The sequence below is a fragment of the Odocoileus virginianus genome, chromosome 2, assembly GCF_023699985.2.
Source record: "Odocoileus virginianus isolate 20LAN1187 ecotype Illinois chromosome 2, Ovbor_1.2, whole genome shotgun sequence".
NCBI lineage: Eukaryota > Metazoa > Chordata > Mammalia > Artiodactyla > Cervidae > Odocoileus > Odocoileus virginianus.
Window position 1 is genome coordinate 98,942,929 of NC_069675.1, and position 25,575 is coordinate 98,968,503.

The following is a 25,575-nucleotide window of genomic DNA, read 5'->3' on the forward strand; positions in this document are numbered from 1 at the left end:
GGAGGTGACGACAGAAGCAGTGGGCGGTGACACAAGATGGCGGCAATGGTGCTGGCGGCGACGCGCCTGCTGCGAGGCTCGGGCTCGTGGGGCCGCTCGCGGCTGAGGTGAACTGAGGGCGGGCCGGGGGTCAGCCGGGGCCCGGGGCAGCCCGAGCCCCTCTGGATGCCCCGCCTCTGGCTTCCCCATGCCGTGGCGCGGCGGCCGGTTAGCGGGCTGGGAGTGCGGGACCCCGGCCCCGTCCCCGAGGCGACGGTGGGGCTTCCTCGCCTGGCGCCCCGGGCTCGGGCCCCGAGCTTCATCCGTCTCTCCTCTCCCTCCCGCTTCTCCCGGGCGGTCGGGGGCTTGTCCGAGGTCACGTGTCATCTCCGCCTCGGGCCCCTTCCGGCCGCGTGTTCCCTTGTGAGGCCGAGCCCGCGGGGCCTCAGTTCCTTGGGGCCCGCGGAGCTAGGATTCTGTGGTGGCCAGAGCCGTGCCCTCGGCCGCGGTGCTGTGTGCCTTCTCCTCTGGATGTCTGGCTTTCTCCCACATTGGCACTTTCGTTTAGGCGACAGGTGGAGTTTTGCCTTGTGGCTGTGTACAGGAGTTGCGTGGGAGCCAGGTGGTATGATGACAGAAACCAGGCAGTGGGTTCAGTTAATCGGGCACCCAGAGTATCAGCTTTGAAGCCGCAGTTCAGCGGTAGGAAACAGGAGACTTAACTAAAGGAAGAATGAAGAGCAGCCTCCAAGGATGTGACATTTAAGCCAAGAGAGGTGGGGAATGAGAGAAGGGTCAGCCCTGTGAGCAGTGCAGGTGAAGAAGGCAGAGCAGGCCCAGCTGTGGGAGTGATGAGCCCAGTGTGTTGAGAGAGTGAACAGTGGGCCAGTGGGTGCACCTGGTGTGGCGGGGCTGGGCGGGTTAGGAGATGAGTTTGGAGAGTGAGTCGGGTCAGACCATACAAAGCCTTTGGGACCTGGTGAAGAGGTGTGGCTTCCATTTAGACTCCAGGGGGGCTGTTCAAAGGCAGAGCTTGGTCAAGTGCTCTGTGAGTAAAAATTGACTTAATCCACACAGCTCCCACCCCTAAGGGGCTGTTACTACTATTTCGTAGACATGGCACCACCTTGCCTCAAGTCCCTGGGCTCAGCCAGAATTTGTTCCCTCAGTGGTGCTCTTGGTCATTCCTATTCCTTGTCTCTGGGATGGTGTAGAAATCCTCTACGTAAGGAGATGCAGACTTTTTTGACGCGTGCAGAACACAACTGCACCTTGGTGGCCACCACAGTTTCCATCGTTCTCTCTCTTTTTTTTTTGGTCATTCTAGGCGTCTTGCTGGATATCAGTTCCCCAACCAGAGATTGAACCTGGGCCCTGGCTGTGAAAGTGCTGATTCCTAGCCGCTGGATTGCCAGGGAAGTCTGCATCATCTCATTTTTCTCAAACCTGGACCGCCCTCTTTGTTTCAGATTTGGAGACCCTGCATACAGACGCTTCAGCAGTGGTGGCGCCTACCCCAACATCCCCCTCTCTTCCCCCTTGCCCGGAGTACCCAAGCCTGTTTTTGCTACAGTTGATGGACAAGAAAAGTTCGAAACCAAAGTTACCACACTGGATAATGGACTTCGTGTGGCATCCCAGAATAAGTTTGGACAGTTCTGTACTGTAGGAAGTAAGTACTGTTGGTAGTGTTGTGGGTAGTCCTGTTTGTTTTAAAATGCACACACCTCAATTGACTGTTAGTTGTAATTAGGGTATAGTTAATGAACTGTATCCTGAGTGAAAAAGCATATTATAGAAGCTGAAAATTTAGTAGCTGGAGAATGAACAGTGGCTGTTTTGGTGGTGGGTTTTTTCCCCCTCTTTCCACCTTTCTGTTATTCTAAAAATTTTCTACTGCGAGCATGAAGTGAACAATTCTGTAAATACTGACATATGCATACTGACATATGCATGTAGCCATGAAGTGTTCAGAGTCAAGACAGTGTACATACTCATCACTCTCACGTGTTTAAATTTGGCTGTTTAGTGTTCACACTTTTAAAAGGTTTGTTTTAAGTGTTTCCTCTTGAATGTTTGGTTTAATCTGTCAATTTTCTTTTTATCACCAGTTCTTATTAACTCTGGATCAAGATACGAAGCGAAATATCTTAGTGGAATTGCTCACTTTTTGGAAAAATTGGCATTTTCGGTCAGTGTCCAGTTGGTCATTTTCAGTCTATGTTTGGGAAGAACCTATCCAATTTTCCTCTTTTAGAATGACAATTTCCATAAGTGGTTAAGTTGCTGAGTTGATACTAATTAGAAGTATTAGAGTTAAAAAATAAGTTGATTTAATGTGTTTTGAAAGCAAAAGTAAAGTAATTTCTTAAAAATTGTATTTTGGAGGTTGTTTTGGACTGCTTATTTAGGTTCTCTTATTTTTCCTAGTCTACTGATCGATTTGACAGCAAAGATGAAATTCTGCTTACCTTGGAGAAGCACGGGGGTATCTGTGATTGCCAGACATCAAGGTATGCCGGTTTCACATACAGGTTCCTCTTGCATCACGTGGAGCTGCTGCTCTCATCCTTGCTCACAGTCCCCTGAACCCCTGCCTCGAAGAGGCTGTGGAGCTGAGTGGTGAGAAGCAAGCCCTGGTCCAGGCAGAGAACTGGTGGTGAATTGGAAGAGTGGTACAAACTTCGAGGGCCACAGGGTCTCCAGAAGGCTGTTTGCTCGGTCATTAGAGATAGGCTGCTGGCTAGGCACGGGGTGCAGAGCAGACCCTGTCTCCATCATGCTCACAGATCAGGCAGAGGGCTGCGCCACAGAGGATGGACGTAAGAGCCAGAGACCCAGGTTGTGGTGGGAATGTGGAGGGTGGGCCTCTCACTTGGTCTGGAGTCAGGAAAGGAATAATGGGTGACTTGATGTCGGGCCTGGTTCTTGAAGGAGTTTGCCAGGTGGAACGAGGGGAGACAGCAGCTCAGACCTGGAGAGTAGCGATTGCAGAGGTTCAGCCTGAAGAGGCAGGGGTCTTTTTGGGAGGGGGGTTCACAAACAACTAGGAGTGTGGTAGACAAAAGACCGGTGGCATTTGTCTAGTGTAGGGCGTGTTCAGAAAGCTCTGTTCAGGGCAACGTGAGATGAGCAAAGATCACACTTTGGGGGCGGGGCACGTTGTGGGGCATGTGGAATCTTATTAATAGTTCCCTGACCAGGGGTCGAACTTGTGCCCCCTGCAGTGGAAGTGCAGGATCCTAACGCAGGGACCGCCAGGGAGGTCCCAGGTCACACTTTTTCAAGTGGTTGGTTATTTCCATCTGACTGCTGCATAGTGAAATGACGAGGATTAGAGTTGGTGTGGCCTCTGTTCACGTGTTCAAAAAGAAGTCTGTTGAAGCTGGTGGTTCCCAGCTGCCTGTGAGTGAAGTCAGACTCTGCCTGCGATGTCGTCTAGAGCCTCTTCCTCCGTGTCCCCAGGTCCCCTTCTTCTGGTCAGGCGGGCCTAAGTCCTCCCACGCAGCCCACCCACTCTCAGCTCCCCATCTGGTCCTCTCTCACTACCCCGCTCAGGATTGCCCCTTCCCTGCGAGGCCCTGGTGGCCGTCTCTGCTCCAGGGCCCGGTCCTCCCCCGTGGCTGCTGCGCTTTCTGTGGCCTCCTGCCTGACTGCCCCCCCCGCCCCCGCTCGTGGCTCTGTGGTTTCCGGCGCCCGTGCTCCCCTTTCCGGGGTGACCTGGTGCCCCTGTCCCGTCACAGCACTGCTGTCACATGCAGTCCCTTTCCCAGCTGTCTAAGGCCAGGTGGGCACCCACATGGACAGTTCACGTACCAGACGCGGAGCACGAGGGGCAGGAAAAGCTTTGGAGGGAGCCTGTGCTGGTGAAAACCACTCAGAGCCACCTCCAGTTTGGCTGGACAGTGTCTTCCACTCCAGCGCTCAGCCTGTGTGGGGGTGTGGATCCTGCCTGCTAAGGGTTTATACTGTACAACAGGAAAGGGGAGAAGCACCGGGTGTGGGCTGAGCCTGGATGCAGAGTGGTGTGACCTCCCACCCCACCCCGCGTACACCTGTCGTGACCTCAGTGCCCCCAGGATTGGTTTTGTTGGTTTTTCCAGAGATACCACCATGTATGCTGTGTCTGCTGATTCTAAGGGCCTGGACACAGTGGTGGGCTTGCTGGCAGACGTGGTCCTGCACCCCAGGCTGACAGGTGTGCGTTCAGGCTGCTTGAGGGGTCCCTGGGGGTGGAGGTGTGTTGGTGTCCTGCCCTGGGGAGGGGCATGGTGTCCTTGGAGCCCTGGGCTGCCCTGCCAGGGACGGCTAGCTCACAGTTGGAGACGCGTTTGACGTTGGGTGCGTGACACACCTCTGCTCTGCAGCGTCTGCGGTGAGGAGGCCCTTCCGCTGTAGAGGGGCCTCTTGGACGGCGCTTGTACGCTGACTGGCGTGCCACCGGCAGTCTCCACGTCCCTCCCCCGCCTCCCCCAGCCCTGCAGACGCAGGATTTGAGCTCCCTGCCTGGAGTGGGGCCAGACTGGGCTGGCTACGGGTGTTTCACAGCGGCCTGGCCTCGGGGTGGTGGGGGGTAGCGGGGCTCCCAGCCTACACGGCCACATTCATGGTCCTCTGGCGTTTGTTCCAGTGACCTGAGGAAACGCCCCCCTGACCTTGGTCTATGCATGTGTCTGGGCGGACGGCTGGGGACCCGCGTGCCTCTCAGGGGAGGAGGTTGCGCCTCAGAGTAGGTCCTTGTGGTTGCCTTGTGTCAGAGCCGGAGTGTGCCCAGTTCTCCAGTCTGCCTGCAGGGCGTGCCCCCTCCCCCGAGACTCCCTCATACGTCCCCCAGGACTGTCCCAGGGGAAGGCAGAGGAGACTGCCAGCGTCCACAGGTCAGCAACATGGCCTGCTCAGGGACCCAGGCTCCAGGCGGCTCCTTCTGAGCCTCAATCTGGTTCTTTGCAGACGAAGAGATTGAGATGACGCGCATGGCTGTGCAGTTTGAGCTGGAGGACCTCAACATGCGGCCTGACCCGGAGCCGCTCCTCACCGAGATGATTCACGAGGTGAGGTGGGTGTGGGACGGCCCTGGGGCCCCCTCTGGGAACCTCTGGGGTTTCTCAGTGTCAGTTGTGCCAGTTGTAAACTTTCCAATTCTCAGAGCAATGGGAGCTCTTGGACGCAGCTTTTATTTTACATTTCTTAGGAGTTCTCATTCCGGAGCAGCAGGTTTTACTATTTGTAAACACAAAAAGCTGCTCCGCCAAACCGTAGCTGAACCAAGCCGCTGGCAGGCTTTCCCGCCTGGTGGGATCGCCACGGGCCGGCGCTCGTGTTGGGGCCTGGCCGCCTTCTCTCTGTCACTTGTGTTCCTCTTGCTGCCTTTGCCAAGGCCGCGTACAGGGAAAACACGGTGGGCCTCCACCGTTTCTGCCCCGTGGAGAACATCGGGAAGATCGACCGGGATGTGCTGCACTCCTATCTGAGGAACTACTACACCCCTGACCGCATGGTGCTGGCCGGCGTGGGGGTGGAGCATACGCAGCTGGTGGAGTGCGCCCGGAAGTACCTCCTGGGGACCCGCCCCGCCTGGGGCACTGGGGCGGCCGTGCACGTGGACAGATCGGTGGCTCAGTACACTGGGGGCATCGTCAAGGTAACGCCATGGGCCTCGGGCTGCGCGTGTTTTCTTGGACTTCTCTTTAGGTGCTATCTTACGTTTATTCTGCGGGTGTTAGAGTTGATGGTGTTGTCATGCCTTCACCTTAACCCGAATTCTCCTTAGAGCTGAGTTGGGCTGGAGCCAGAGGCTTGAGTGGCTCTCGCCTCTCCAGGGCCTCCCGAAGTTCACACACAACTTCTGTAGGCCTGGTCAGAGACCCCCTGGCCTGAGGAGCGCCGAGGCCCGGTGGCCCGTCCCTGAGAGCGCACACCCATTCTGTTTGGTTGCAGCTGGAGAGAGACATGTCCAACGTCAGCCTGGGCCCCACTCCATTCCCTGAGCTCACGCACATCATGATCGGCCTGGAGAGCTGCTCCTTCCTGGTGCGTCTCACTGGCCTGGGGTCTGGGGTGGGCATTGCCTTACTGAGCGCTGCCCCAGCCTCCCACTGGAGGGGGACGTCACCCCCACTATGACCCACCCCAACCATGTCCCCACAAGAGGGGCCTTCACCTCCCCAGTGAGCCTCCCCTGCGGCCCTACAGGAGGGGACTTCATTCCCACCCCCCACCCCCGTGTCCCCGCAGGAGGGGGACTTCATCCCTTTTGCGGTGTTGAACATGATGATGGGCGGGGGCGGCTCCTTCTCGGCCGGCGGACCCGGCAAGGGCATGTTCACCAGGCTCTACCTCAACGTGCTCAACAGGTGGGTTGGGCGCGCTGCGTCCCGTTGTGTTGGGGCCCCAGCCCAGCCGAGCCCACTTTGGGGCTGTGACGCTTTCTGGTGTCCCTCGCAGGCACCACTGGATGTACAACGCGACCTCCTACCATCACAGCTACGAGGACACGGGCCTGCTGTGCATTCATGCCAGCGCCGACCCCAGACAGGTGAGGCTGGGCTGCTTTCAGTTGGGGGCCGGCGGCCGCAGGCCACGGGGCTCAGATGGCATGCTGTGCTTCACGCTCTGCAGGTTCGAGAGATGGTGGAAATCATCACGAGGGAGTTTGTTTTAATGGCTGGGACTGTGGACGTGGTAAGTACATCTGGGGTGTCGGTTGGGTGGAGAGTGCGGTGTGGGGGCGGCCAGCAGCAGGCCTGTGTTCCGTGCCCACCCCAGCAGCGTCTCAGCCGGGACAGCGTAGCCTGCAGGCGGGGGGCCCATCCTCGCTGGTGTCCCTGCTGAGGAGCCCCCAGCATCGGTCTGCGTCTGACCCAGTCCGGCCTCCCAGGCCCGCCCCGCGGCGCCTCAGCCACCTGCAGGGGAACTGGAGAAGCTGGCCACCTGGGGCGTTTGTCTCAGGCCACAGCACGAGCTGGCCACCTGGGGCATTTGTCTCGCTTTTTGGCTCTGGTGTGTTTTTAAGTTTTTGTTTGTTTTTTATGCCATACACGTTTAAGAAGTCTTGTTTTTTCCTGGATCAGAGGTGGCACAAATGAGCAGGTTCTATGTACACGGTCCACATGGACCGTGCTCATACACACTCACGGGCACAGCAGCGAGCCCGGCGCATGAGCTGTCTCAGGGTTAGTGCTCCCTTTAGAGCTGCTTTTTGCGAGTCCCATGTGCAGACTATGCAGTCACCACATGTTCCTTCCTAATGAGAAAAAGAAGCTTGGTGTTAACAATAAAAACACGTTTGAAAGTTTACACTTGACTCCATTAGCGTCCTACTAGAAAAATATAGGATTTTTCTCAGGCAAAGGCAATTTGAGATAAAGAGTATTTGCCTGAAGTTGTAAAACAATGAGATCTGTGTTAGGTCAGGACTTGTCATACTTCAGTGATAGTCAGTAGCTGATGTGTCTTCCAGGCCTGCGAGCCCCTAGCAGGCAGCCTGCACCTCTTCCAAGCCCCGCCTCTGCCCTCGAGCTCCGGGTTGGGCCTCAGGGACTGAGGCCTCTGAGCTCTCACAGTCTTAGACTTCCGACCTGGTCACGGAGGCCCAGGTGCAGAGCGGGTAGCGTGAGCACGGCCGCCTGGGCCTTGCTCCTGGGCTTGGGGGAGGCCGACATCCAATTTGTTTTCCTTGCGATTGCCACGTGCGGCCCCCTTTGGGGTCCTGCAGTTCGTGAGGTTTTTCCTGCTTGTGTCACGCGGCAGACTTTAAACACAAGAGCTCTGGGGAGGCAGGACTTCTGCCTGTTTGGAATGTGGTCAGGGCCCCGTTGGTGCAGTTCCCACTCTGACCCAGAAAGCCTTGAGGATGAAGCATGGCGGGACTTGGTGGCGACTTGGGCGACAGCCCAGGCCCTGGGGCGTTTGCTCCCTTATTCAGCCCAGGGTGAGCGAAGACCCTTCCTCAGGACATGTCCGTCAGCCTCTCTGCTGCCTGGGCCACGTGTGCAGTGGCTGGGTGGTGGGGCGTGAGCCCTGGGGACTGAGCCGCCTGCCCCCACAGGTGGAGCTGGAGCGGGCCAAGACGCAGCTCATGTCCATGCTCATGATGAACCTGGAGGCCCGGCCTGTCATCTTCGAGGATGTGGGGAGGCAGGTCCTGGCCACCCGTTCCAGAAAGCTGCCCCATGAGCTGTGTGCACTCATCTGTGAGTATGGGGCCCGGTGGGGGCCCCGTGAGCTCGCGCCCCCCCTCACCTTCCCCCGGTGTGCCTCTCAGCCCTGCCAACGCCAGTTCAGTGCCTTTCGCGTGCCGCCCCAGCTTTTTGCCCCCTTACACATGGGCCTCACAGCCCCTCCAGGTTTAACAGATTCAGTGGGGGACCTAAGTGGAGCGTGTGGCCAGAGCCCGCTGCACATGGAGGGGCAGCAGCCCCCACGGCGGCTCTGTGCCAGGCGTCGGTGGTCTCCCTGCCTGAATGTCCAGGCATGCCATAAGCTTCGTCTGCCTGTGATTCTCAGCTTCTGCAGATTCCTCTGGGGTCTGCAACCCCAGAAGGGTTCACCTGCCGCCTCATGGAGGCGCGTCACTGGGGTGAAGTGTCTCCTGAGCGTGGGGGCCCGCTGGGAACTGCACTCGCCCCACCTGTGCATGGACCCCTGTCTTTGCTCGGAGAAGCCCCTTAGCCCTTGAGAACCACCGTTTCGACCTCCCTGAGACCTCATTTTCTGTAGGAAATTAGTTCCCAGGGTGTCAGTCCCTTCTCCAAGGCTGGACTGCATGTACGGCCCCTCAGCCTCCTGGTTCCAGCCCCATCCCCCATCCATGCAGCCCTGAGGGGGTAGTTTTTCGTCTCCTGTGGAGTTGTTACATAGGTGACTCCGATGAGGTCTGTTTTTCTCCTTGATTATTACTAATTTCCTGGGAATGAGCACGTCCTGTGTGTCTGACACTGACCTTTGCCCACTCTCTGAGACCTCGCCCTGACCGCCTGCAGTCCATTCTGGGCTGCACTTGGATGCTCTCGGCCCTTAGTGCCGCTCTCTGCTGGTGGGGGGCGATGGCGGGGGTGCCCCTGTCTGCTCAGGGCCGCCGCCGCGGTGTGCAGAGGGCTGGGCTGCGGCACGGTGCAGGGTAGCCTGACACCTCTGCTCCTGCGCCAGGCGACGTGAAGCCGGAGGACATCAAGAGGGTCGCCTCCAAGATGCTCCGTGGGAAGCCCGCCGTGGCCGCGCTGGGGGACCTGAGCGAGCTGCCCGCGTACGAGCACGTGCAGACAGCGCTGGCCAGCAGGGACGGGCGCCTGCCCCGGACGTACCGGCTCTTCCGGTAGACGCGCTGCAGTGGCGCGCCCTCTGTGACGGGGAGACGTTTACGGACTGGGACTTCCCTGAACGTGAGTGGACAGCTCACCTGGGCGTGCTTTCTTCAGAAGACAGGCCAGCCAGCAGAATAAAGCCTGCTCTCCATCCCTGTGGCCGGACCAGGGCACTCGCAGGGAGGGGGATCCACCGGTGGGGGTCAGGCCAGGCTCACCTTCCTGCTCGCCCAGGAATCTGGGCGGGTGGGGGCACCATGCGGTCCCCAAGACCAGTGGTGGTGGAGTGGGCGAGGCCTGACCTCTGCTCAGAGGCCAGCAGGGCCCGCCAGCCTGCCCGCTTCTGGAGGCTGTGGCCATCCACACCAGCATCTGGGAGTCACAGGGTGACACTTCATCCCACTTGACTGATGTAGGGAAGCTTTGCCCTCTCCTGATCTCCGAGGTGTGCAGACGCTCAGGCGGGGCTGCTGGGCCTTCTGAGACTTGATTGGGGGACGTGCTGTCAGCAGGAGGACTGAGGCTGTGTGTGGGCCCCGCAGGGTCAGGCGGCCTTGGTGATGGGCACTGCACTGGCTGCCTTGTCCTCCCGACGCTGCTGTGGTTGAGGGAGGCTTCCTTCTTGGCCGTCAGTGGGGTGCACCACTTTGTAGAGGAGTTGACTCCAGGGCGTGTTTTTTTTAAAGCCCAAGGGCAGCCCCTGCTGGGAGCAGGAGTAATCTCAGGCTGTCAGATACACGTTTGGGCTTCGGTGCCATCCATCATGCCCACTCGCCTTGCCGCAGCCTGTCCCCCCCCTGCCCTGCAGCAGCCCCGAACTGGGAGGGAGGCGTCTGGCCCCGCCCCGCCCGCCGAGTGGGGGCCCAGGGCGCGCGGCGGGGGGCCGGCAGCAGGGAGCCCGGTTGTTGGGACTTCCTGTGGTCACAGCGATGGGACAGAGGGAGGCGTGCCAGGAGGTGCCCCCAGCCGGGTCGTGTCTGCTGTGGGGGCTGGGGCCCCAGGGCTTCATTTCCTGGACGCCTGCCCCCTACTGCACTCAGCCTCGTGTGGGGCCTTCCCCCTCCCTTTCGGCCCCACCCCCGACGCGTTCCACTCTGCTCCCAGGGCCCTGCATGCCCCTTCGTCATCCTCTCAGTCAGCCGCCCCACTGGCACCCCCACAAGGCTGACCGCCCACGCCCACGCCCTGGCGGCAGGGCTCAGCACGTTTGAGACAGCAAGAGCCAGGTTTTAGAAACCAGCCTCACACGTGGTTGTGTTTCAGTTCTTTATGAAGCTTATTTTGCAGACCCTGGTCAATTTCATTTGCATTAATTTGAATTTCAACCTAACTTTCCAAGTAAAATCCCATTCACATAAGTAATGGCTTTCATAAAATACACTGCTTCACTGTGGACCCATGAAATGTGTGCAGTGACCCCTTCCCCCCGCCGCCCCCCCTCCCCCGGCCCAGGACATGAAGCTCAGTCTCAAGCGAAACGAATTCACATCAGTGTCACTAATTTCTCCATGAGTTGTGTCAGAGAAGATACCAAGAAAGAATCCATAAAACCCTACTCATCGTGACCCCCCGTTACCAGAAAAATCTGTATAACAGGAGACTTCCTGTTAATTGATTCAAAGCGCAATGGTACATTTTTTCATCAAAATTTTATACATCCAGTCTGAAGAATTTCCAGAAATCAGATGGGATAGGCCGCATATTCTCATTCATGGAATTTTCTGAATTTGTATCAAAAGACTGGGTGTATGTCGCTTTAAAATGGAGACACGTCTTGGAAGCTGAAGCTAACTAAAGTTGGATACAGTATTGGTTGGAACTGACTTAACATCACTCAGCAGGATCTGTGGAGAACACTTACCTGGGGCCGAGCATGGGTACAGACGCAAACGTGGGGTGGGGCCCGGTGAGGCTGAGCTGCTCCCTCACAGGGACAGCCTGTGCTCACAAGAGCCTTGCAAGGACAGGTGTGCAAGACTGGTCTTCCTAGGACCCAATCTTTGGCCAGAAAGAGCTTAAGATTCAATATATGCATTTATTTAAAAATATAAATATGGAAAAATAATTTAAAAGACTAGATTGAATGCCCCTAGATTTTCCCACATTCAAAGCCTACGCTTTTTGTTTGTTTTTTACGAGATGGGGTAAGCCACAAGGCAGTAACGGGCTCTAAATCCTTTAAGAAAAAAAGACGGAGTGGCCTCGGCCAGCAAAGTGGCAACACCCCGCACTTCCAGCGGCTGCTCTGGGCTGGAAGTGGTCCCTCACGCTCCTGCTGCTCTGGGCTGCCATGACCTCAGCAGATGGACCCAATTGCTAGGGGGGAAAGCGAGGCAGTTCATGGGCCTGAGCAGCGCCCCCTGCCCGCCACTGGGCGCCAGAAGGGCAGCTCTGGGTCTGAGTTGGTGGGCGGGGAGGCTGCTTCCAATGGTGAACCTGGACGTGCACACGTGATGACCTAACGGGAGGTTAGGGCGCCTGCCTGCAGGGCGCGCGACCTGCGCTTGGCTAGCCCGATGCGGTCCTTCTGCCTCTGATGACCCGCACGGTGCGGGGAGGTCAGGGTCGGCCCTGGGCAGCCCATCCTGAGCAGGGGCTCTGCGGGGACGTGCTAGTTCCGTCCTGGGAACGGCCTGTACCTGGGCCTTCCTCAGATGCCCTCAGGAGACAGTGCAGATGGCACTGGCGTGCTGGCTCTTGAGTGCCTGCTGCCTCTGGATCTCTCTGGAGATGCGTCTCTTGATTCCCAACAGGTACAGCTCCCGGTCGAACTTCCCAGCAGCTAGCGGGATACTGGGGAGGAAGGGCCATCAGGAGGGCAGGGTCCTCCCGGCCCCGACTCCTGGGTGTCGGCCACAGGCGGGCGGCATGTGGAGGGGCTGGGCACAGCTGAGGCCTGGGTCCCCGGGTCTGCGCCCGGCCCTACCAGCCGCGCGCCAACCTGCTGCCACGTGCCGGGAGCCAGGGGATGCTGCCTCCCGCCTGTGCCAGGCCGGCCCCATGGTAGGTTGCCCCCGCTGCCCACCAGCTGTTTTGGGGGGTGTGTGTCTGGGAGGCCTGGCTGGCTCAGGGTGTGGGCGAGGTCCCCACCCTCTGGTGCATTGCTCGCCTGATGTTGGCTTCTGACCCCCTAGGAAGCCATATCCCCTTGGGGCGCCCAGAACCCCACTCCCCTCAGGGCATCGGGACATGCGGAGGCCAGGCTGTGTACTCAGGCTGCCCCCCGCCCAGGGCCCGGGAGCGGGGGCATCCGGGGGGTACTGACTTGTCTCTCCCTGGCCTCACTTTGACCCGGAACAGGCCGTACACGGGGCGGTGGTCGGATGTCCTGATGCCGGGGCAGGAGGAGTACTTGACGGGGCAGATGTCGTCCTTGTGGCGGCTCCTGAACAGGACGCGGTCCTGCGGGAGGGCCCCAGGGCCGGTTGGCGGCGGGCAGGGCCGGCCCGCTCTCCCTCGCCTGCCGTCCAGCAGAGCCCGCACGCGCGGAAGCCCCTGGGGGCCTGGCCCCCGCTCCCCAGCCCCGCGGGCGGCTCACCGTGTAGGACGGGGTCCTCTGCTTGGAGGTGGTGTCATACGAGTCCTTCCCCACGTCGAACTTGTACGACGGCAGGAAGTGGATGTCCGGCTCCCGGAAGCCCTTGAAGATGGACCCTGGGAAGGGGCGTGGCCCCGACTCGGTGGCAGCTCAGGGCCAGCGCCGCCGCGCCCCTGAGTCCACCCAGCCCAGCAGCACCCTGCCCGCTCACCTCTCTGCATCTCGCGGGTGAGCTGGTCATGCTCCAGCAGGGCCTGCATGCTGGAGCCAAGGTCCTGCTTCAGGATGGCCTCCACAGCTGCCCGCCCCCCGCTCAGGCGGAAGTTGAAGTCTCCGAACCAGAAGACCTCGTCGAAGCGGGTGGTGACGTCCGCTGGGGCATGAGAGGCAGGAAAGTGTGTGAGACCCGCCCCCCTCTCCCTGACTCCGGGTGAGGACACTCCCGCACACCCCCGGCAGCGGGTGGCAGCCCACCACCCCCTTGGGGCTCAGGAGTGGGGGGTGCCCGCGGCTTTCTGGGTTCACGGGGTCACAACTCGGGGAGCCTGGCGCCAGACCTTGCTTCAGGTTGGTGAGCGACTGCAGACTTTTCTGGCCTTGGTTCTCAAAGCTCTAACCATTCCTCTCCATTAAACCACCCAGAGAATGAGGGAAGTCGCCGTGTCTGGGGGAGGGTAAAGCTGCTCACCAGCGTCGGAGCGGTAGGGGCTGGTGTCCGGCACGTTCTTGGGCAGGGCCAGGCCCTGGACGGTCTTGCTGTAGTCCACGAGCCGCTCACCCACCTTCCCGTCTCCAGCTGCAAGGACAGCAGGGTGGGTCTCTCCACAGGCAGGTTTCCGAGCCCAAGGTTGGTGCTCGGGGGTCGGTCCAGACAGACCGCCACCCAGCAAGGTCTATCACCCAGCATCTGCACCGTGCCCCTCCCCTCGAGAGGTCTGGGGCCTACACGTGAAGGGGGGCCTCCCGGCAAAGAGGGGCCGACAGGTGAAGGACTTACAGGTGAAGGGGGGCCACAGGTGAAGGACTTACAGGTGAAGTGGGATGTGATGAAGAGCAGGGAGGTGCCGAAGAAGGTGAAGCTGACGCCCAGGGCCCCCTTGGTCTTGATCTGGGACACGATGCGGGTGGTCACCGTGGAGCTCTCCACCTCTGCGTGGGAGGAGCAGGGCTGACCCAGGCTGTCCCTGGGGATCGGCCAGGCTGCCCACCCCCAGCCTGCACATCCGCCCAGGGCGCCCACCTGAGCAGAACCAGATGAGGTCCCTGCGGATGAGCACAGACATATAGAGCGCACCGTGGGCTGCCGAGTACAGCATGACGTAGTGAGGGCCCAGCGTCTCCTGCAGCCGCGTCTCCCACTCCCGCCTGCGGGGCAGCGGGGGGGCGGTCAGAGCCGCACAGCTCGAGGGCAAGCCTGTGCCGCCTCCTGCGTTTCCGTCACGGCCACAGGTCCTGCGCTGCCTCCCAGAGGCCAAGAGCAGGAGCCCAGGGAGGCGGGAGGGGGGCCACCTACCCTGGAGCCCAGACCCCGCCCCCCAGGGTCCGGAGCAGACCGGGCACCTCCACTCCGGCCAGGCTGGTGCTGCTGCTGGTGTCTGCCGCGACCCTGCCCCAGTCACCAGGTGAGCTGAGCACATGGCCGGGACGGGTGAGCGCTGACGCTCGGGGGCTGTGCCGCGCGGGGACACCCTCTGTCTCCCGGAGCAGCTGTCTATTTATAAGACGCTCAATCACGTTTCTTTTAAACTCTGTGCGTCCCCACTCAAGAAGAAAGCGATCCCGGTTGAGCCCAGGCTTGACCGCAGCCCATGTCACCCCTCACATGGGGGTCTCAGCCGAAGGACCGAGACTGGCTCACAGGACCGTGCGGGAGTGGCCGGTCGGGGACACGGAGCCGGTGGGGCAGCGGCAGGGGAGGCCCCGGCCGTACCTGTCAGAGCAGCCCTCCTGGACGCCCACGACATACAGGTCCTGGGCCAGGTCAGCCTCGGCCGGCAGCAGGAGCTCGTCCAGGTTCGGGGGCAGCTCCTGCGGAAAGGCAGCTGCTGGCAGGGGCTGCAGGGGCCCCACAGCGGGGGCTCCGCTCCCGGGCATCCTTGACCACACATGGTGAGCCTCTGGCCCGGGCAGGCGGCCCACCCCTCCCTCAGCCTGTCCTCCATCCCTTGCTGGGGCCCACACACAGCAACTGTGCTGCCTCCGGCCCCCGGGCCTGGCTGCCCACAAAGGGACCCCCCCACACACACACCTCTGCCCTCACAGCAGCCCCGGGCCCCAGGTGCAGGCCAGGCCATGGACGGCCCGGGGCTCCCCGTGGACAGCAGGGCCAGAAGCCTGCCTGCACTTCTGCTCAGGGGGTGGTTTTGTGGGGGGCCTGTCCTGAAGCAGCCCCACCCGCCACCCTGAATGACGGCAGCCCGGGACGCCGACACTTCCGTTCTTTGGATGAGGCCCGCTTCGGCACACACGGGTGACAGGAGGCACTCCAGATGGGGCCAGGGGCCCCGCTGGGTGTTAGGTCGCCCGTCTAGAGGAAGCCCATGGCCAGCCCGAGTCGAAGCCTCCCGCACGCAGGGGCGGACAGCCCTAGCTGTGGGAAGGGACCCCCCAGGAGACACGGGTGGCTGGAGAGAAAGCCCCCGCTGGGCTCCCCCAGAAATCAGCGTGTGAACCGCGCGCCCCCTGGCTGCAGTCGCTCCGGGGTGCCAGCTCACAGGCAGGATGGAGGACATGAGCCCTGACCACGGCCATACACGGCGGAGACAGACCCGGACCACGGCGTGCACGCCCGCCCGCCCGTGGTGTGCATTGGGGCACCATGTCCCCACTTGCACGAGAGGCCCGGGGCAGCTAGAGCAGCAGGGCCGCGTGGTGGGTGAAGGGCATGGCCACCTGGAGGCCAGGCGGCTGTCAGGAAATCTCTGCTCCTTCCTTCCAAATCTGCTGTTAACCTACACTGCTCTAGAACGTACAGCATCCCTGCAAACTGAAGCATTCATGCCGTGTGAAGCGGTGGAGAGGTGGGCAAGAGACGCTCTGATGGCCAGGAGGCTCCTCTGCGCGCCCCGGGGAAGGGTCTGGAAGGAGCCCCGCCCCGTCCCACGTGGGGCCGGCACCTGCTCACCTTCTGGCCCTGCATGTTCCATGTGGCCACGAACAGGGCCACGTTCCGGTCCGGGAAGTAACGGGCCAGCTCGTCCGCCCCCATCAGGGCCCCGCTCGCCAGGAGGCTCCCCTCCAGGTAGCTCCTGCAGAGACGGGCCAGATGAGCTGGGGGTTGCAACAGACGGACCCAGAGAGGGGCTGGGAGCAGGACACATCTCTGGGGCCGGGAGCCCCTCCCAGAGCTGGAGTGGCCTCCGGGCCCTGGCGGGGGACGGGGGGAGCACAGTGCGGAGAGCCCCTGGAGTCCAGGGAAACCTGCCGTGTCCACGGCTCTACAGACACCCGCAGGCTCCTGGCCTCCAGAGAGGAAGGGACGGGCAGGTGATGTCTGGGGCTTTTCGGGGACCCCCTAAGGGCAAGGCCCTGGAAGGGCCGCAGAGGTCGAGGTGGGCTTCTGGACTGTAAGCAGACTCGGGGGGCACGCCCTTCTCCGGGGCTCTGGCCTCCGCCTCGCCATCCGGCCCGGGGAGCTTGTAAAGGCTGCCCGGGATGCCTCTGTCTTCGCAGGTTCAATCCACCGTAGGCTCTCACAGAATAACTCATGCAAATGGTGCAAAGAGTCAAACACCACCGCAGAGTCCCTGCAGGGCCTCTGTCCTCACAGGGCTGTCTGCCTGTCTCCACTTAACCCGAGAGCAGCCTTGCACGTGCCCAGGTGCCAGGGAGACTTCATTTAGGGACAAACCTGAGATTCTTGTAATTTCCACACGTCCACGCAAGACTGTTAGTACCACCTTGGTTTTTTTTTCCTTCCCAACTGTGTGAAAACTGTTTCCCTTGGACCCGTGACAAGGACTGTGCCTGACTGATCAGGTTCCCAAAGACGGAGGGGAATGCACAGGCTCAAACGTCCAGGCTCAACCAGTCCATCCTAAAGGAGATCAGTCCTGAATATTCATTGGAAGGACTGATGTTGAAGCTGAAACTCCAATACTTTGGCCACCTGATGTGAAGAGCTGACAAGTTCAAATGTCTCACTTGCTCTTGTCATTCCCACTTGCTTAGAAGACCGTAGACCCTGGCTTGCAGAGATAGGCACCAATCCCTTGGAAGGAGATGAAGTTAGAGTCCAGTCCTTACAAGCTCTGCAAGACAAGAGCTCGCGGCTGTCAGGAGGCAGGCGCCTCCCTGAGGCCGCCCCGTATTGAGGACCCCGTCGAGCTGCCTGCAGGGGCTGCCATCTCCAAACCAGCCCTGTCCGCAGTGTGAGCAGAAGGCAGCCCGTCAAGGGCACAGTCCACGGCTCTTTCCTCAGTCCTTGGCCTCGACCCCAGCCAGGCCCGGGCTGTGTGCCGCCCACAGGCTAAGACTCGAGCCCGCACTTTCAGTGTTACTATCACTCCTTTTTAATCAACAACAGTTTGTTTATTTGGCTGTCATGGGTCTGGTGAAGCAAGGAGATCCAACCCGTCCATCCCAAAGATCAGTCCTGGGTGTTCATCGGAAGGACTGATGCTGAAGCAGAAACTCCAGTACTTTGGCCACCTCATGTGAAGAGCTGACTCATTGGAAAAGACCCTGATGCTGGGAAAGATTGAGGGCAGGAGGAGAAGGGGACGACAGAGGATGAGATGGTTGATGGCATCACCGACTCAGTGGACATGAGTCTGGGTAAACTCCGGGAGTTGGTGATGGACAGGGAGGCCTGGCGTGCTGCAGTCCATGGGGTCGCAGAGAGTAGGACGCGACTGAGTGACTGAACTGAACTGGGTCTTAGTTGTGGCACGCAGGAGTTTCCATCTTCGCCATGCGGGATCTTTAGTTGCAGCACACCAATTCTTCATTGTGGCACATGGGATTTGGTTCCCTGACCAGGGATTGAACCCAGTCCCCTGAGACTCAGAGTGCAGTCTTAGCCACTGGACCACCAGTGAAATCACCTACACATTTCAGTGGTTGGGGAAAACAAGTATTTTTGTGCCAAGGGAAAATGACCTGAAACTCACATTTCAGCCTCCTTGAACAAAGTGTTCCTTTGTTCACAACACTACTGTTGGTGTGTGTGGCCTGGGGCTGCTTTTTCATCCCCACAGCAGAGGTTAACACTTTTCAGAGACCGCGTGGCTCACAGACTCGAAACAGTCACTGGGCTGGATTGGAGGGGCGCGCCGGGGGGGCAGCCATGGCAGAGCTCCCCTGCCCCCCCGGGGGGCCTTGGCATCACATCAGGGAGTGGGTGGCGTGGGGCCCCCCCGAGTCAGGGCAGTGGCCAGAAGCGCGCCTCAAACAACCCGCCCAGCCCTGGCCGACAAGTCAGGACGCACGAGAGGCAGGTTCAGTGGCCGGGCCCAGCACGGACGGGGCAGTGGGGGCAGGCAGGGAGGGCACAGCATGACTTCTGAGTCACAGCATGGCCCCGAGCCCAAGCTCCTGGAAAAAACAGGCCAGCAGACAGCCAGTGGTTGTGGACGGATTGGGCTAGAAGCCCCTGGGGACCAGGTCTGGTGTGCTCCTGAGGCTCTGGGTCAGGGCCGGGGGTTCAGAGGTGGAGATGGGGGCAGCACCTGCCTCCCCTTCAAGATATAAATTAGGTGATAATTAGGACTAACCACTCAAGCCCTGTGAAGCTGGACACCCAGCATCCTCCTTGCCCACAGGGTCAGGGGCCGAGCCCTGAACGTTAGGAAACCCTGGGGCGCTCCTGAGCGTCAAGGACAGAGGTTGGGCTTCTGCCTGCACCCCTCCCTGCTGGAGGCGGGCCACAGGGACCCTCCCCGGGGCCCCCCAGCCCCGTCCAGCTCTCCATTCTGGAAAAGGGCCAGCAGGTGCTAGGGGCACGGCTGCCTCACCCTGGTCCTCAGGAACGGGACTGTGTGGGCACGGGTCCCGGGACACACCTGAGTCCTGGGCCCACCTGCACACGCACACAAAGGGCTGCTCCCGACAAGAGCAAGAAACAGGACGGAAAACAGGCCCGCCCCGCATGCAGAGGGGTCTGCGCACCTGACTGGCTATGCCTCACAGGAGCCGAGGGGGCTGAGACGCAGAAGGAGAAGCTGGGGGGTGCGGCTGGGACAGGGGGGTGGGAGGAGACGGCCCACACACGCTCTCAGGAGAACCTGCCCACGGCTCTCACGGGGCTTCTGAGGGTCCCCGAGGCCCGAGGCCGCCTCCCCCGGGGCCCTACCTGCTCCGGACGTCCTTGGCACGGATGGGCGCCAGGAGGCTGAAGGTGGACCTGGACGAGTGAAGGGAGCAGTCGTCGCAGGCCAGGGGGCTGGGGGGCCGGCCGGGGCCCAGGCTGCTGTGCGCCCGGAACAGCCTAGCCTGCAGCCGGAGCTTGTAGTCGGCGTGATCCGGGTCTACCTTGTTCGCTGTCCGCAGGCCTTCGGAGGCCACGTTGCGGCCCATGGCGGGCAGCGGGCGCGGGGAAAGCAGGCTGGCCAGCCGGGGGGCGCTCCCGGCCGAGGCCCCTTCCCGGTGCAGCAGGTCCAGGGACGTGCTGATCATCCCAGAAAGACAGTTTCCCCATGAGGAGGGCCCCCCGCTGCCTGGGGCCCTGCGAGCCGTGGGGATCTCCTGCAGGGAGGCGCTCAGGCAAGGTGGGGAGCCGCTGCGGGCGGGGGTCCCGGGGGTCTCGTCCTGCAGGGAGCCCCCCGAGGGGCTGGCCCCATTCCGCACAGTCAGGTCCTCACGACTGGTTCGAAAACGCCTCTTTCTCCAGCCCTTCTCATCCAGGGATAGTGCCCGCTCCAGCCTGGGCCTCGGGGGTGGCGGCTTTGGGGTGAAGGGTCTCGCTTGGGCCTGTGGGTCCTCTTTGCTGACTTGCTCTGGGGTGTCCAGGGGGAGCTCTGGGCTCCTCTCGGGTCCCCGATGGTTGCCAGCAGCCGGGGACCCCAGGCAGGGGACAGGCTCTTCATCACTGTTCGGAAGCAGTCCCTTGAGCATGCTGCCTTCAGGACGCAGACACCCCTGGGCAGTGGGCTGCTGGGAGGCGGCCTCTGAGTGCCCCAAGCTCGCCAACTTGGATGGCATAGTCCGGGGGGTCAGTCCTCAGGGCTGGGGGCAGGCTGGCTGGCCCGGGAAACGGCTCCTCTGGGGGCTGCTGCCGACGCCCAGGGTCAGGGCCGCGTGCTCAGCCGTGGCTGGGGGGGTCGCGGAGCAGAGGCATGGCAGCAGCTCCCCCTCGGGCCTGGGATGGTCCGGCTCGCACAGGACCTGCTGCTGCATGGCTGGGAGCCCCGAAGGTCCGGAGTCCCGAGAAAGCACCTAAGGGAACACCCCGCGATTAGCCTTCATCGCGCGGGTGGTGATGCCCTTCAACGATCCTGAAGCACAGCACGGGTCAGCGTGACAGCGCACAGGCCATTAGCGGCAGAGCAAGAACAAGCATTTAGGCATCCTGGTCCGCTGGCTCCTCCCAGGAGACGGGTGAAAAGTCCAGCATCTTAGGATGGAGGGAAGCCCCCCTTACGGCGGGGGGAGGGGAATGGGCGGGGGCACGGCTCCTCACTTGGGGAGCCAGGGGCCCAAGGAGAGAGAATTCCCGCCCCAAAGGCGTAGGCGCAGCCTCGGAGGGGGACCCGGACCAAGCCCATTCCTCACCCCGCCCCCACCCGGCGGGGTCATACGGCCCTAACTCGCTCACTGCACGCCCACCACCATCGCTCGGCCCTCAGATACCGCCCCGAGAGCAGGCGACCCTAAGCAGCCTGCGGCCCGGCTGCGAAGGCCCCTGACTCAGGACTAGCGAGTCTGGCCCGGCCGGTTGCGCGCTCCCCAGGGTAACAACCGCCCGGAGCCGCGGGGCTGGAGACGGGTTAGGGGGACGAGGCCCGCGCCCGGGGACCTGGCGCGACACGGACGCCCGCGCCCCGCTCCGCGCCGGGGAATCCGGCGACTCGACCCGTGCGCCCGGACTCCAACCCCGGGGTCGCCCCGCCCCGTCCTCGAGCCCAGCTTAGGGGTCGTCCCGCCTAAGGCCTCCGCGCTCCCGCCCAGGGGTCACTCGGGGCCTAGGTCTGCTGGCCCCGTATCCCCGCCCTGGACTTTCTCCGGGACTGCCGCCCCCGCCCGGGGTCATCGCGCCCCGTGCCCCCACCTCTTGATGCCGCCAGCTCCCCAGCTCCGCGGGCTTCGGCGGCCGCTCCCAGGCAACCGGCGGGCAGGACGGCCTGGATCCCGGTGCCCGCAGCGGCCACTGGCGGCCGGAGGACCTAGGCGCGTGGAGCGAGGGACGAGGGCGGAGGGCGCCCTCGGGTGGGCGCCAGGACCGCCGGCGGCTTCCTCCCCACGAGCGCAGCTCGCGCCCCGCCCCCACCCCGCCCCCGGGCCCGCCCCCAGCCCCGCAGCCCCGCCCCGCCCCTCGTCTCCGTATTTGACAGTGAGGACCCTGGGGCGGAGTGGAGCCTAGAAAGCAGAGCGCTAGCCTGGTCCCTCTTCACTGCCCTCAGGATGGGTTTTCCTATCCAGGCCCGCCCACCGCCCATCGGAGAGGAACCCCTTTCTCCGGGGGGCCCCTAGAGGACGGGTCTGGCAGAGGGACAGAAAGTAGTGGCCCAGGGAGCCCTAGCAGCCAATCAAAGTGCAGACGAGGCCCAGATCCCCAAAGGCTTCAATAAACAAAAGGAGGCAGGGTGAAAGGGCTTGAGAGCGCAAAATATTTTATTTAACAATTTGCATTTAGGAAAAATAGCAGCTCCCGCCTCGGAGGAAGCTTCTTGAATCAAAACTCGCTGGCGGTGGACACAGACAACAGGCAGGGCAGTGCCGGGCAGGTCTCAGCCTGGGGATCGCACTAGCGCTGCCCCTGGACATGAGACCGCCCGCCGGTGAGGCTGGCCCCTCCCAAAGGGACACATCTGTGACGCGTCCTGGAAACCGTTCTGCGGGTCCTTCTGAGACGACCCAGTGGACCCGAGGGCCCTGTGCTGACCCCACCCTACCCAAGCCCGGACATTTGGATTAAAACCCAACAAACCACGTCCCCCAGCGTTCTACAGAAATTATTTCCTAATGATTTTTATAAATATTTAAATCTTTTCTTTAGTCCCTTTAGACTGAACAAGAAGAATGAACAGTTTTGAGAACAGTCGATGAAGCCTTAAAGCTGAGGCCGCCAGGAGGTCATCGTCCTGTGCCGGTTCACAGGCTGAGTCAGCAGGTGAGCCGCTGACAAGTCCGGGGCCAGAAAGGTTGGACTCTGGAGCTTCAGACAAGAAACAGCTGCAAGCCACTTTCTTCAGGATGTTACCAGCTCCCTAAGCGACGCAGCGGTGAGAGACAGCAGTCAGCTGGCAACACTGCCGGGACCGGCCGCGGGAAGCAGGGCCCGGCAGGTCCACAGGAAAACCCAAACCAACCCCGGGAGCCCCAGCTGTGACGCTGGACCCGTCACTCAGAACAGCTCCGTCCCAGCCGGCGCCGCGGGCTGCCAGAAGCCCCCTGGTGCTGGTGAGGCCACAGGACGCCACGCAGGGCTGGGCGCAGCTGGCTCCAGGAGAGAACGCACGTCGGCAGCGAGGGCCGCTCTCGAAGCCTGACGAAGCTGCTGCCACAGGAGGCCGCGTCCTCCGAGACGAGCGCCCTTCTAAAGGGGGCCGTGTCCTCCGAGACGCGCGCCCTTCTAAAGGAGGCCGCTTTCTCCGAGACGAGCGCCCTTCTAAAGGGGGCCGCTTCCTCCGAGACGAGCGCCCTTCCAGGCTCAACAACATGGGGCGGGGGCTGACCTGACTGCCTCTGGGTACAGGGCAGGCAGGCGGGCCCCTCTCTGAGTCAAAGGCGCACGGTCTCCTGGCATCTGAGAAGGGCCTCTGGCTTCACCCGGCAATGATTCACCGTGAGACTTTGAGAGACGCCTCAGTTACTGAGAAGCAAACTCCTCCTGCAGCCAAGAAGGCTCCAGGTTTACCCAGCGTCACGTCCTCAAGTGACTGCAAACGGTGGGTCCTTCAATCATTCCTTTGGGTCAAAGAGTCACTGTTCATCCAGCATCTTGAAGGTGTGGAATTAACGTTGGAACGCTCTGTAAGTCATTTGTGAGTCGCTGTGTTCACGTCCATCTGGGGACAGACTGCAGTCGCAGGCCACTGGCCTAAGCCCTTGGCGAACAGCCGCCTCCCGTCCTGGTGCCGCTCCCGGACACGCCTTTCTAGCTTAACGCCGGGTACTTCCTCTGGCCAGTCCTCCCGGCCCTTGAGCTTCCTGCGGCGGCGGGGGCCTGAAACAACAGGACCGGGGCTGAGGTCCGCACGCTGGCCCCGGGGGCCGCGCAACAGGCAGGGCAGACGACTGGCCGCAGTGAACCGGCGTGTGCTGCCCCGGTCCCTGACTAAGGCAGGGTGGTGGGGTGAGGCCGTGCCCACAGCCGGCGATGGGGGAGGCAGGGAGCGCCCAGGCAGGCTGCATGGGGCACAGGCGTTTACTCTGGAGCCCAGGAAAACCCTAACCCAAGTGCAAGTCAAGGAAGTTTTGTGAAGGCATCCGCAAGGTGAAGACCCAGCAGAGAAGAACCCCCTCGGCTGTGGACTGGAGACGCGGATGGCGGCTGGGAGCAGGGAGGGCGCGGTCACGGGGGCCCGCCCCGAGGGAGCCCGAGGTTGGGCACCCCAGGTGGTGAGGGCAGGGTCTGCCCTGGGCCAGGGGAGGTCGAGCCAAGCCCTCCCGGCAGACCCCCTCCTCTGCTGCATCCTGAGACGGCCCCCGCCTCCCGTCCACTCTCTCCAGGCCAGAGCCTGGGAGGGAGACAAACCAAAGGACGCATTTCCTGCCTGAAGGTCACCAGCCACCAGGCGAGGAGGAGCCAAGGTCAGCACGGGAGGGGGTCAGTCCCACCCCAGGGCGGCGGCAGCAGGAAACTGACAGGGTGCCCAGCCCCCTCCCCCGGGGCACCACCGCCTCCCCAGGGCAGCGGCAGAGCCGGGCAGACAGCGAGGGCGCTTACTTGTGCAAGCTGAGCCGGGTTGTAGAAGGGCACCGTGGCCCCAGGAGGGGCCCCCGCGGGGGCCGGAGCGCCAGGAGCCTGGGGAGCACAGAGGGAGGGCGTCTCACCCTCTGACCAAGCACAGCTTCTCGGTGCATTTGCAAATACAGACAAAGTTTCTGAGGAAGGGTTTGTTACGCTTTTGAAGACGCCACAGAAGCAGGTCAAAGGCACTTATTGCAGAACTACATTTAATTATTTAACGGGGCTCAGAGAAACAGTCAAACCAGGGCATGCACACGCAGCAGTGGGGGGAGGGGAGTAGGTACTAGGGATCGCTCCAGACCTCAGGCATCCAGCTACAAAATCCAGTGCTCTAGTTCACAAACGAACAAGTCCCAGGAAGTCTTTCTGCTGAGCCAAGGGAAAAGCTTAGTTCCACAACACATGGAAAAGCTGAAGTATTCCTTTATTTCCCATACGGCCTGACCACAGGACAGCAGTCACCACCTCACCCTGCCTGGCCTGAAACACTTTCTCCTGCTGATCAGAAAACAGAACCTCTGCTTTTGAAATAAGAGCGTCCTGACCCCAGTTGGCTTCTGATGTGCACGCGTGCACGCGCACACACACCCTGTGAGGCTATGCCTGTGACTGGTCCTTTAAAAAACTCCATTCAGAAAGAGCACAACCACAGAACTAGTCCCTTCACTGCGGGCATCCTGGAGTCAGTCTGACTGTGGATGTGCCTGGATATCCAACACCACCCTCTGAGAACCTCGACAGAAAGGGACGCCGCGCGCTCAGGCGTGTGAGGGCCGAGCGGCGACAGGTGGCGTCAGCGGCTGGGGCACAGCGAGTGGGCAGCACAGCGGCCTCAGAGGAGAGACGAGCCCCGTGCACACGGCCAGCCACAGGTACCTGGTCAAAATGCTGGCTCACTTCCCGTGACAACGAGCTCAGCGAACTACAGCGCGAAAGCTACAAAACAGCAAGAACACAGACACAGACAAACACCGAAGTCAGCGTGCGCGCCGCTGCTCCACACCGGCAGCTCAATCCCAAGCAGCTACCCTGCTGCTGGAATCAGTGCAGCTCCATGGGGAGAAAGCCTCAAACTCCTGTCGCGTGGGCAATTTTTACAGCAAATGACCCGTGCGAGACGGAGGTCTGCCTAGCCCTGGGCCTCAGGCGGCCTGACCTCACGCTGCCCGAGGGACAGAGGGGACCCCCGCTGATGAGCGCTCGCAGCCCTCACGCTGGCCCAAGCTCCCAAATGACTGCGGGCACAAGTGTGACTTTTCTAAGAAACACAACACTGCTCCAGTTTCTTAGTTTCTAAGCTGCCCTTTCGCCGCCCGTTAACACCGTCTTAGAGAAGGCGTTCGGACAACGTGGGCCCCCGAGGCCCAGATTCCCCGCAGATGCGCCCCCCCCAGTGCTGCTTACCTCTCCTCCCTGGTGGCCATCCAATCCAGACGCTGGGAGTTCAGGTCCAGGGAGCGACGCCACTGCAGGCCCGAACACCTGCCAGGACAGGGGGAGGCTGCTACCAGCAAAGCCGGGTGAGCCCGGGGCTCCCACGCGAGGCAGGACCACCCGCGATGAGCGGCACGACCCCCCGGGGGCGCCTTCTGAGACGCCCTGCAGGTTCCGCACGGACCTGCTCCTCCAACCCACATCGCACCCTTACTTACCGGGCACCTGCTGTGCGCCCCATGGCGGCCCTG

General features: G+C 61.5%; 3 protein-coding genes across 7 annotated transcripts in view; 1 reads left to right on the plus strand and 2 right to left on the minus strand.

The window, feature by feature from the left end:
- Nucleotides 1-5: 5 nt before the first annotated feature.
- Nucleotides 6-10,639, plus strand: PMPCA (peptidase, mitochondrial processing subunit alpha). 2 transcript variants are annotated; one of them, XM_020888354.2, is made up of 13 exons: nt 6-107; nt 1,449-1,651; nt 2,091-2,170; nt 2,410-2,492; nt 4,083-4,177; nt 4,930-5,030; nt 5,357-5,620; nt 5,917-6,009; nt 6,214-6,332; nt 6,424-6,514; nt 6,598-6,660; nt 8,027-8,171; nt 9,127-10,639. In XM_020888354.2, exons 1-13 carry the CDS (start codon nt 37-39, stop codon nt 9,294-9,296), a joined length of 1,578 nt encoding a protein of 525 aa, XP_020744013.2. In that variant the 5' UTR covers nt 6-36; the 3' UTR covers nt 9,297-10,639. The 2 variants fall into 2 exon arrangements, with proteins under 2 accessions (XP_020744013.2, XP_070311605.1); XM_070455504.1 differs by lacking the exons at nt 8,027-8,171; nt 9,127-10,639 and adding an exon at nt 6,745-7,273.
- INPP5E (inositol polyphosphate-5-phosphatase E) lies at nt 10,534-21,179 on the minus strand. The gene is made up of 11 exons (XM_020888353.2): nt 21,026-21,179; nt 19,112-20,193; nt 15,944-16,067; nt 14,750-14,847; nt 14,060-14,184; nt 13,849-13,968; nt 13,508-13,615; nt 13,031-13,192; nt 12,820-12,935; nt 12,547-12,683; nt 10,534-12,074 (listed from the first exon to the last, which is right to left on the minus strand). The coding sequence occupies exons 2-11, from the start codon at nt 19,957-19,959 to the stop codon at nt 11,942-11,944; spliced, it is 1,971 nt and encodes a 656-aa protein (XP_020744012.1). The 5' UTR covers nt 19,960-20,193; nt 21,026-21,179; the 3' UTR covers nt 10,534-11,941.
- A 391-nt stretch (nt 21,180-21,570) lies between these two features.
- The window catches only part of SEC16A (SEC16 homolog A, endoplasmic reticulum export factor), a 31,331-nt gene continuing 27,326 nt past the window's right edge, over nt 21,571-25,575 (minus strand). For 2 of the 4 annotated variants that reach the window (XM_070455515.1, XM_070455508.1), the window contains exons 28-31: nt 25,295-25,372; nt 24,767-24,826; nt 23,867-23,944; nt 21,571-23,143 (exon numbers count right to left, since the gene is read on the minus strand). In XM_070455515.1, coding sequence (XP_070311616.1) covers nt 23,075-23,143; nt 23,867-23,944; nt 24,767-24,826; nt 25,295-25,372 — 285 coding nt within the window. In that variant the 3' untranslated portion in view covers nt 21,571-23,074. Of the gene's footprint in view, nt 23,144-23,866; nt 23,945-24,079; nt 24,257-24,766; nt 24,827-25,294; nt 25,373-25,575 lie in introns of those variants that run through there. The other 2 variants (XM_070455518.1, XM_070455523.1) reach the window with 2 other exon arrangements.

What these genes read in the sequence shown, in the direction of transcription:
- PMPCA (XM_020888354.2), top strand. Translation starts at nt 37, where the DNA reads ATGGCGGCAATGGTGCTGGCGGCGACGCGCCTGCTGCGAGGCTCGGGC. An exon ending in TGTGATTGCCAGACATCAAG is followed by an intron (nt 2,493 to 4,082) that starts GTATGCCGGTTT and finishes TGGTTTTTCCAG; the next exon opens with AGATACCACCATGTATGCTG. An exon ending in TACCTCAACGTGCTCAACAG is followed by an intron (nt 6,333 to 6,423) that starts GTGGGTTGGGCG and finishes TGTCCCTCGCAG; the next exon opens with GCACCACTGGATGTACAACG.
- INPP5E (XM_020888353.2), bottom strand. Translation starts at nt 19,959, where the DNA reads ATGCCATCCAAGTTGGCGAGCTTGGGGCACTCAGAGGCCGCCTCCCAG. An exon ending in GCCAAGGACGTCCGGAGCAG is followed by an intron (nt 16,068 to 19,111) that starts GTAGGGCCCCGG and finishes CCGTCTCTGCAG; the next exon opens with GAGCTACCTGGAGGGGAGCC. An exon ending in CAGGAGGGCTGCTCTGACAG is followed by an intron (nt 14,185 to 14,749) that starts GTACGGCCGGGG and finishes GCTGCCCCGCAG; the next exon opens with GCGGGAGTGGGAGACGCGGC.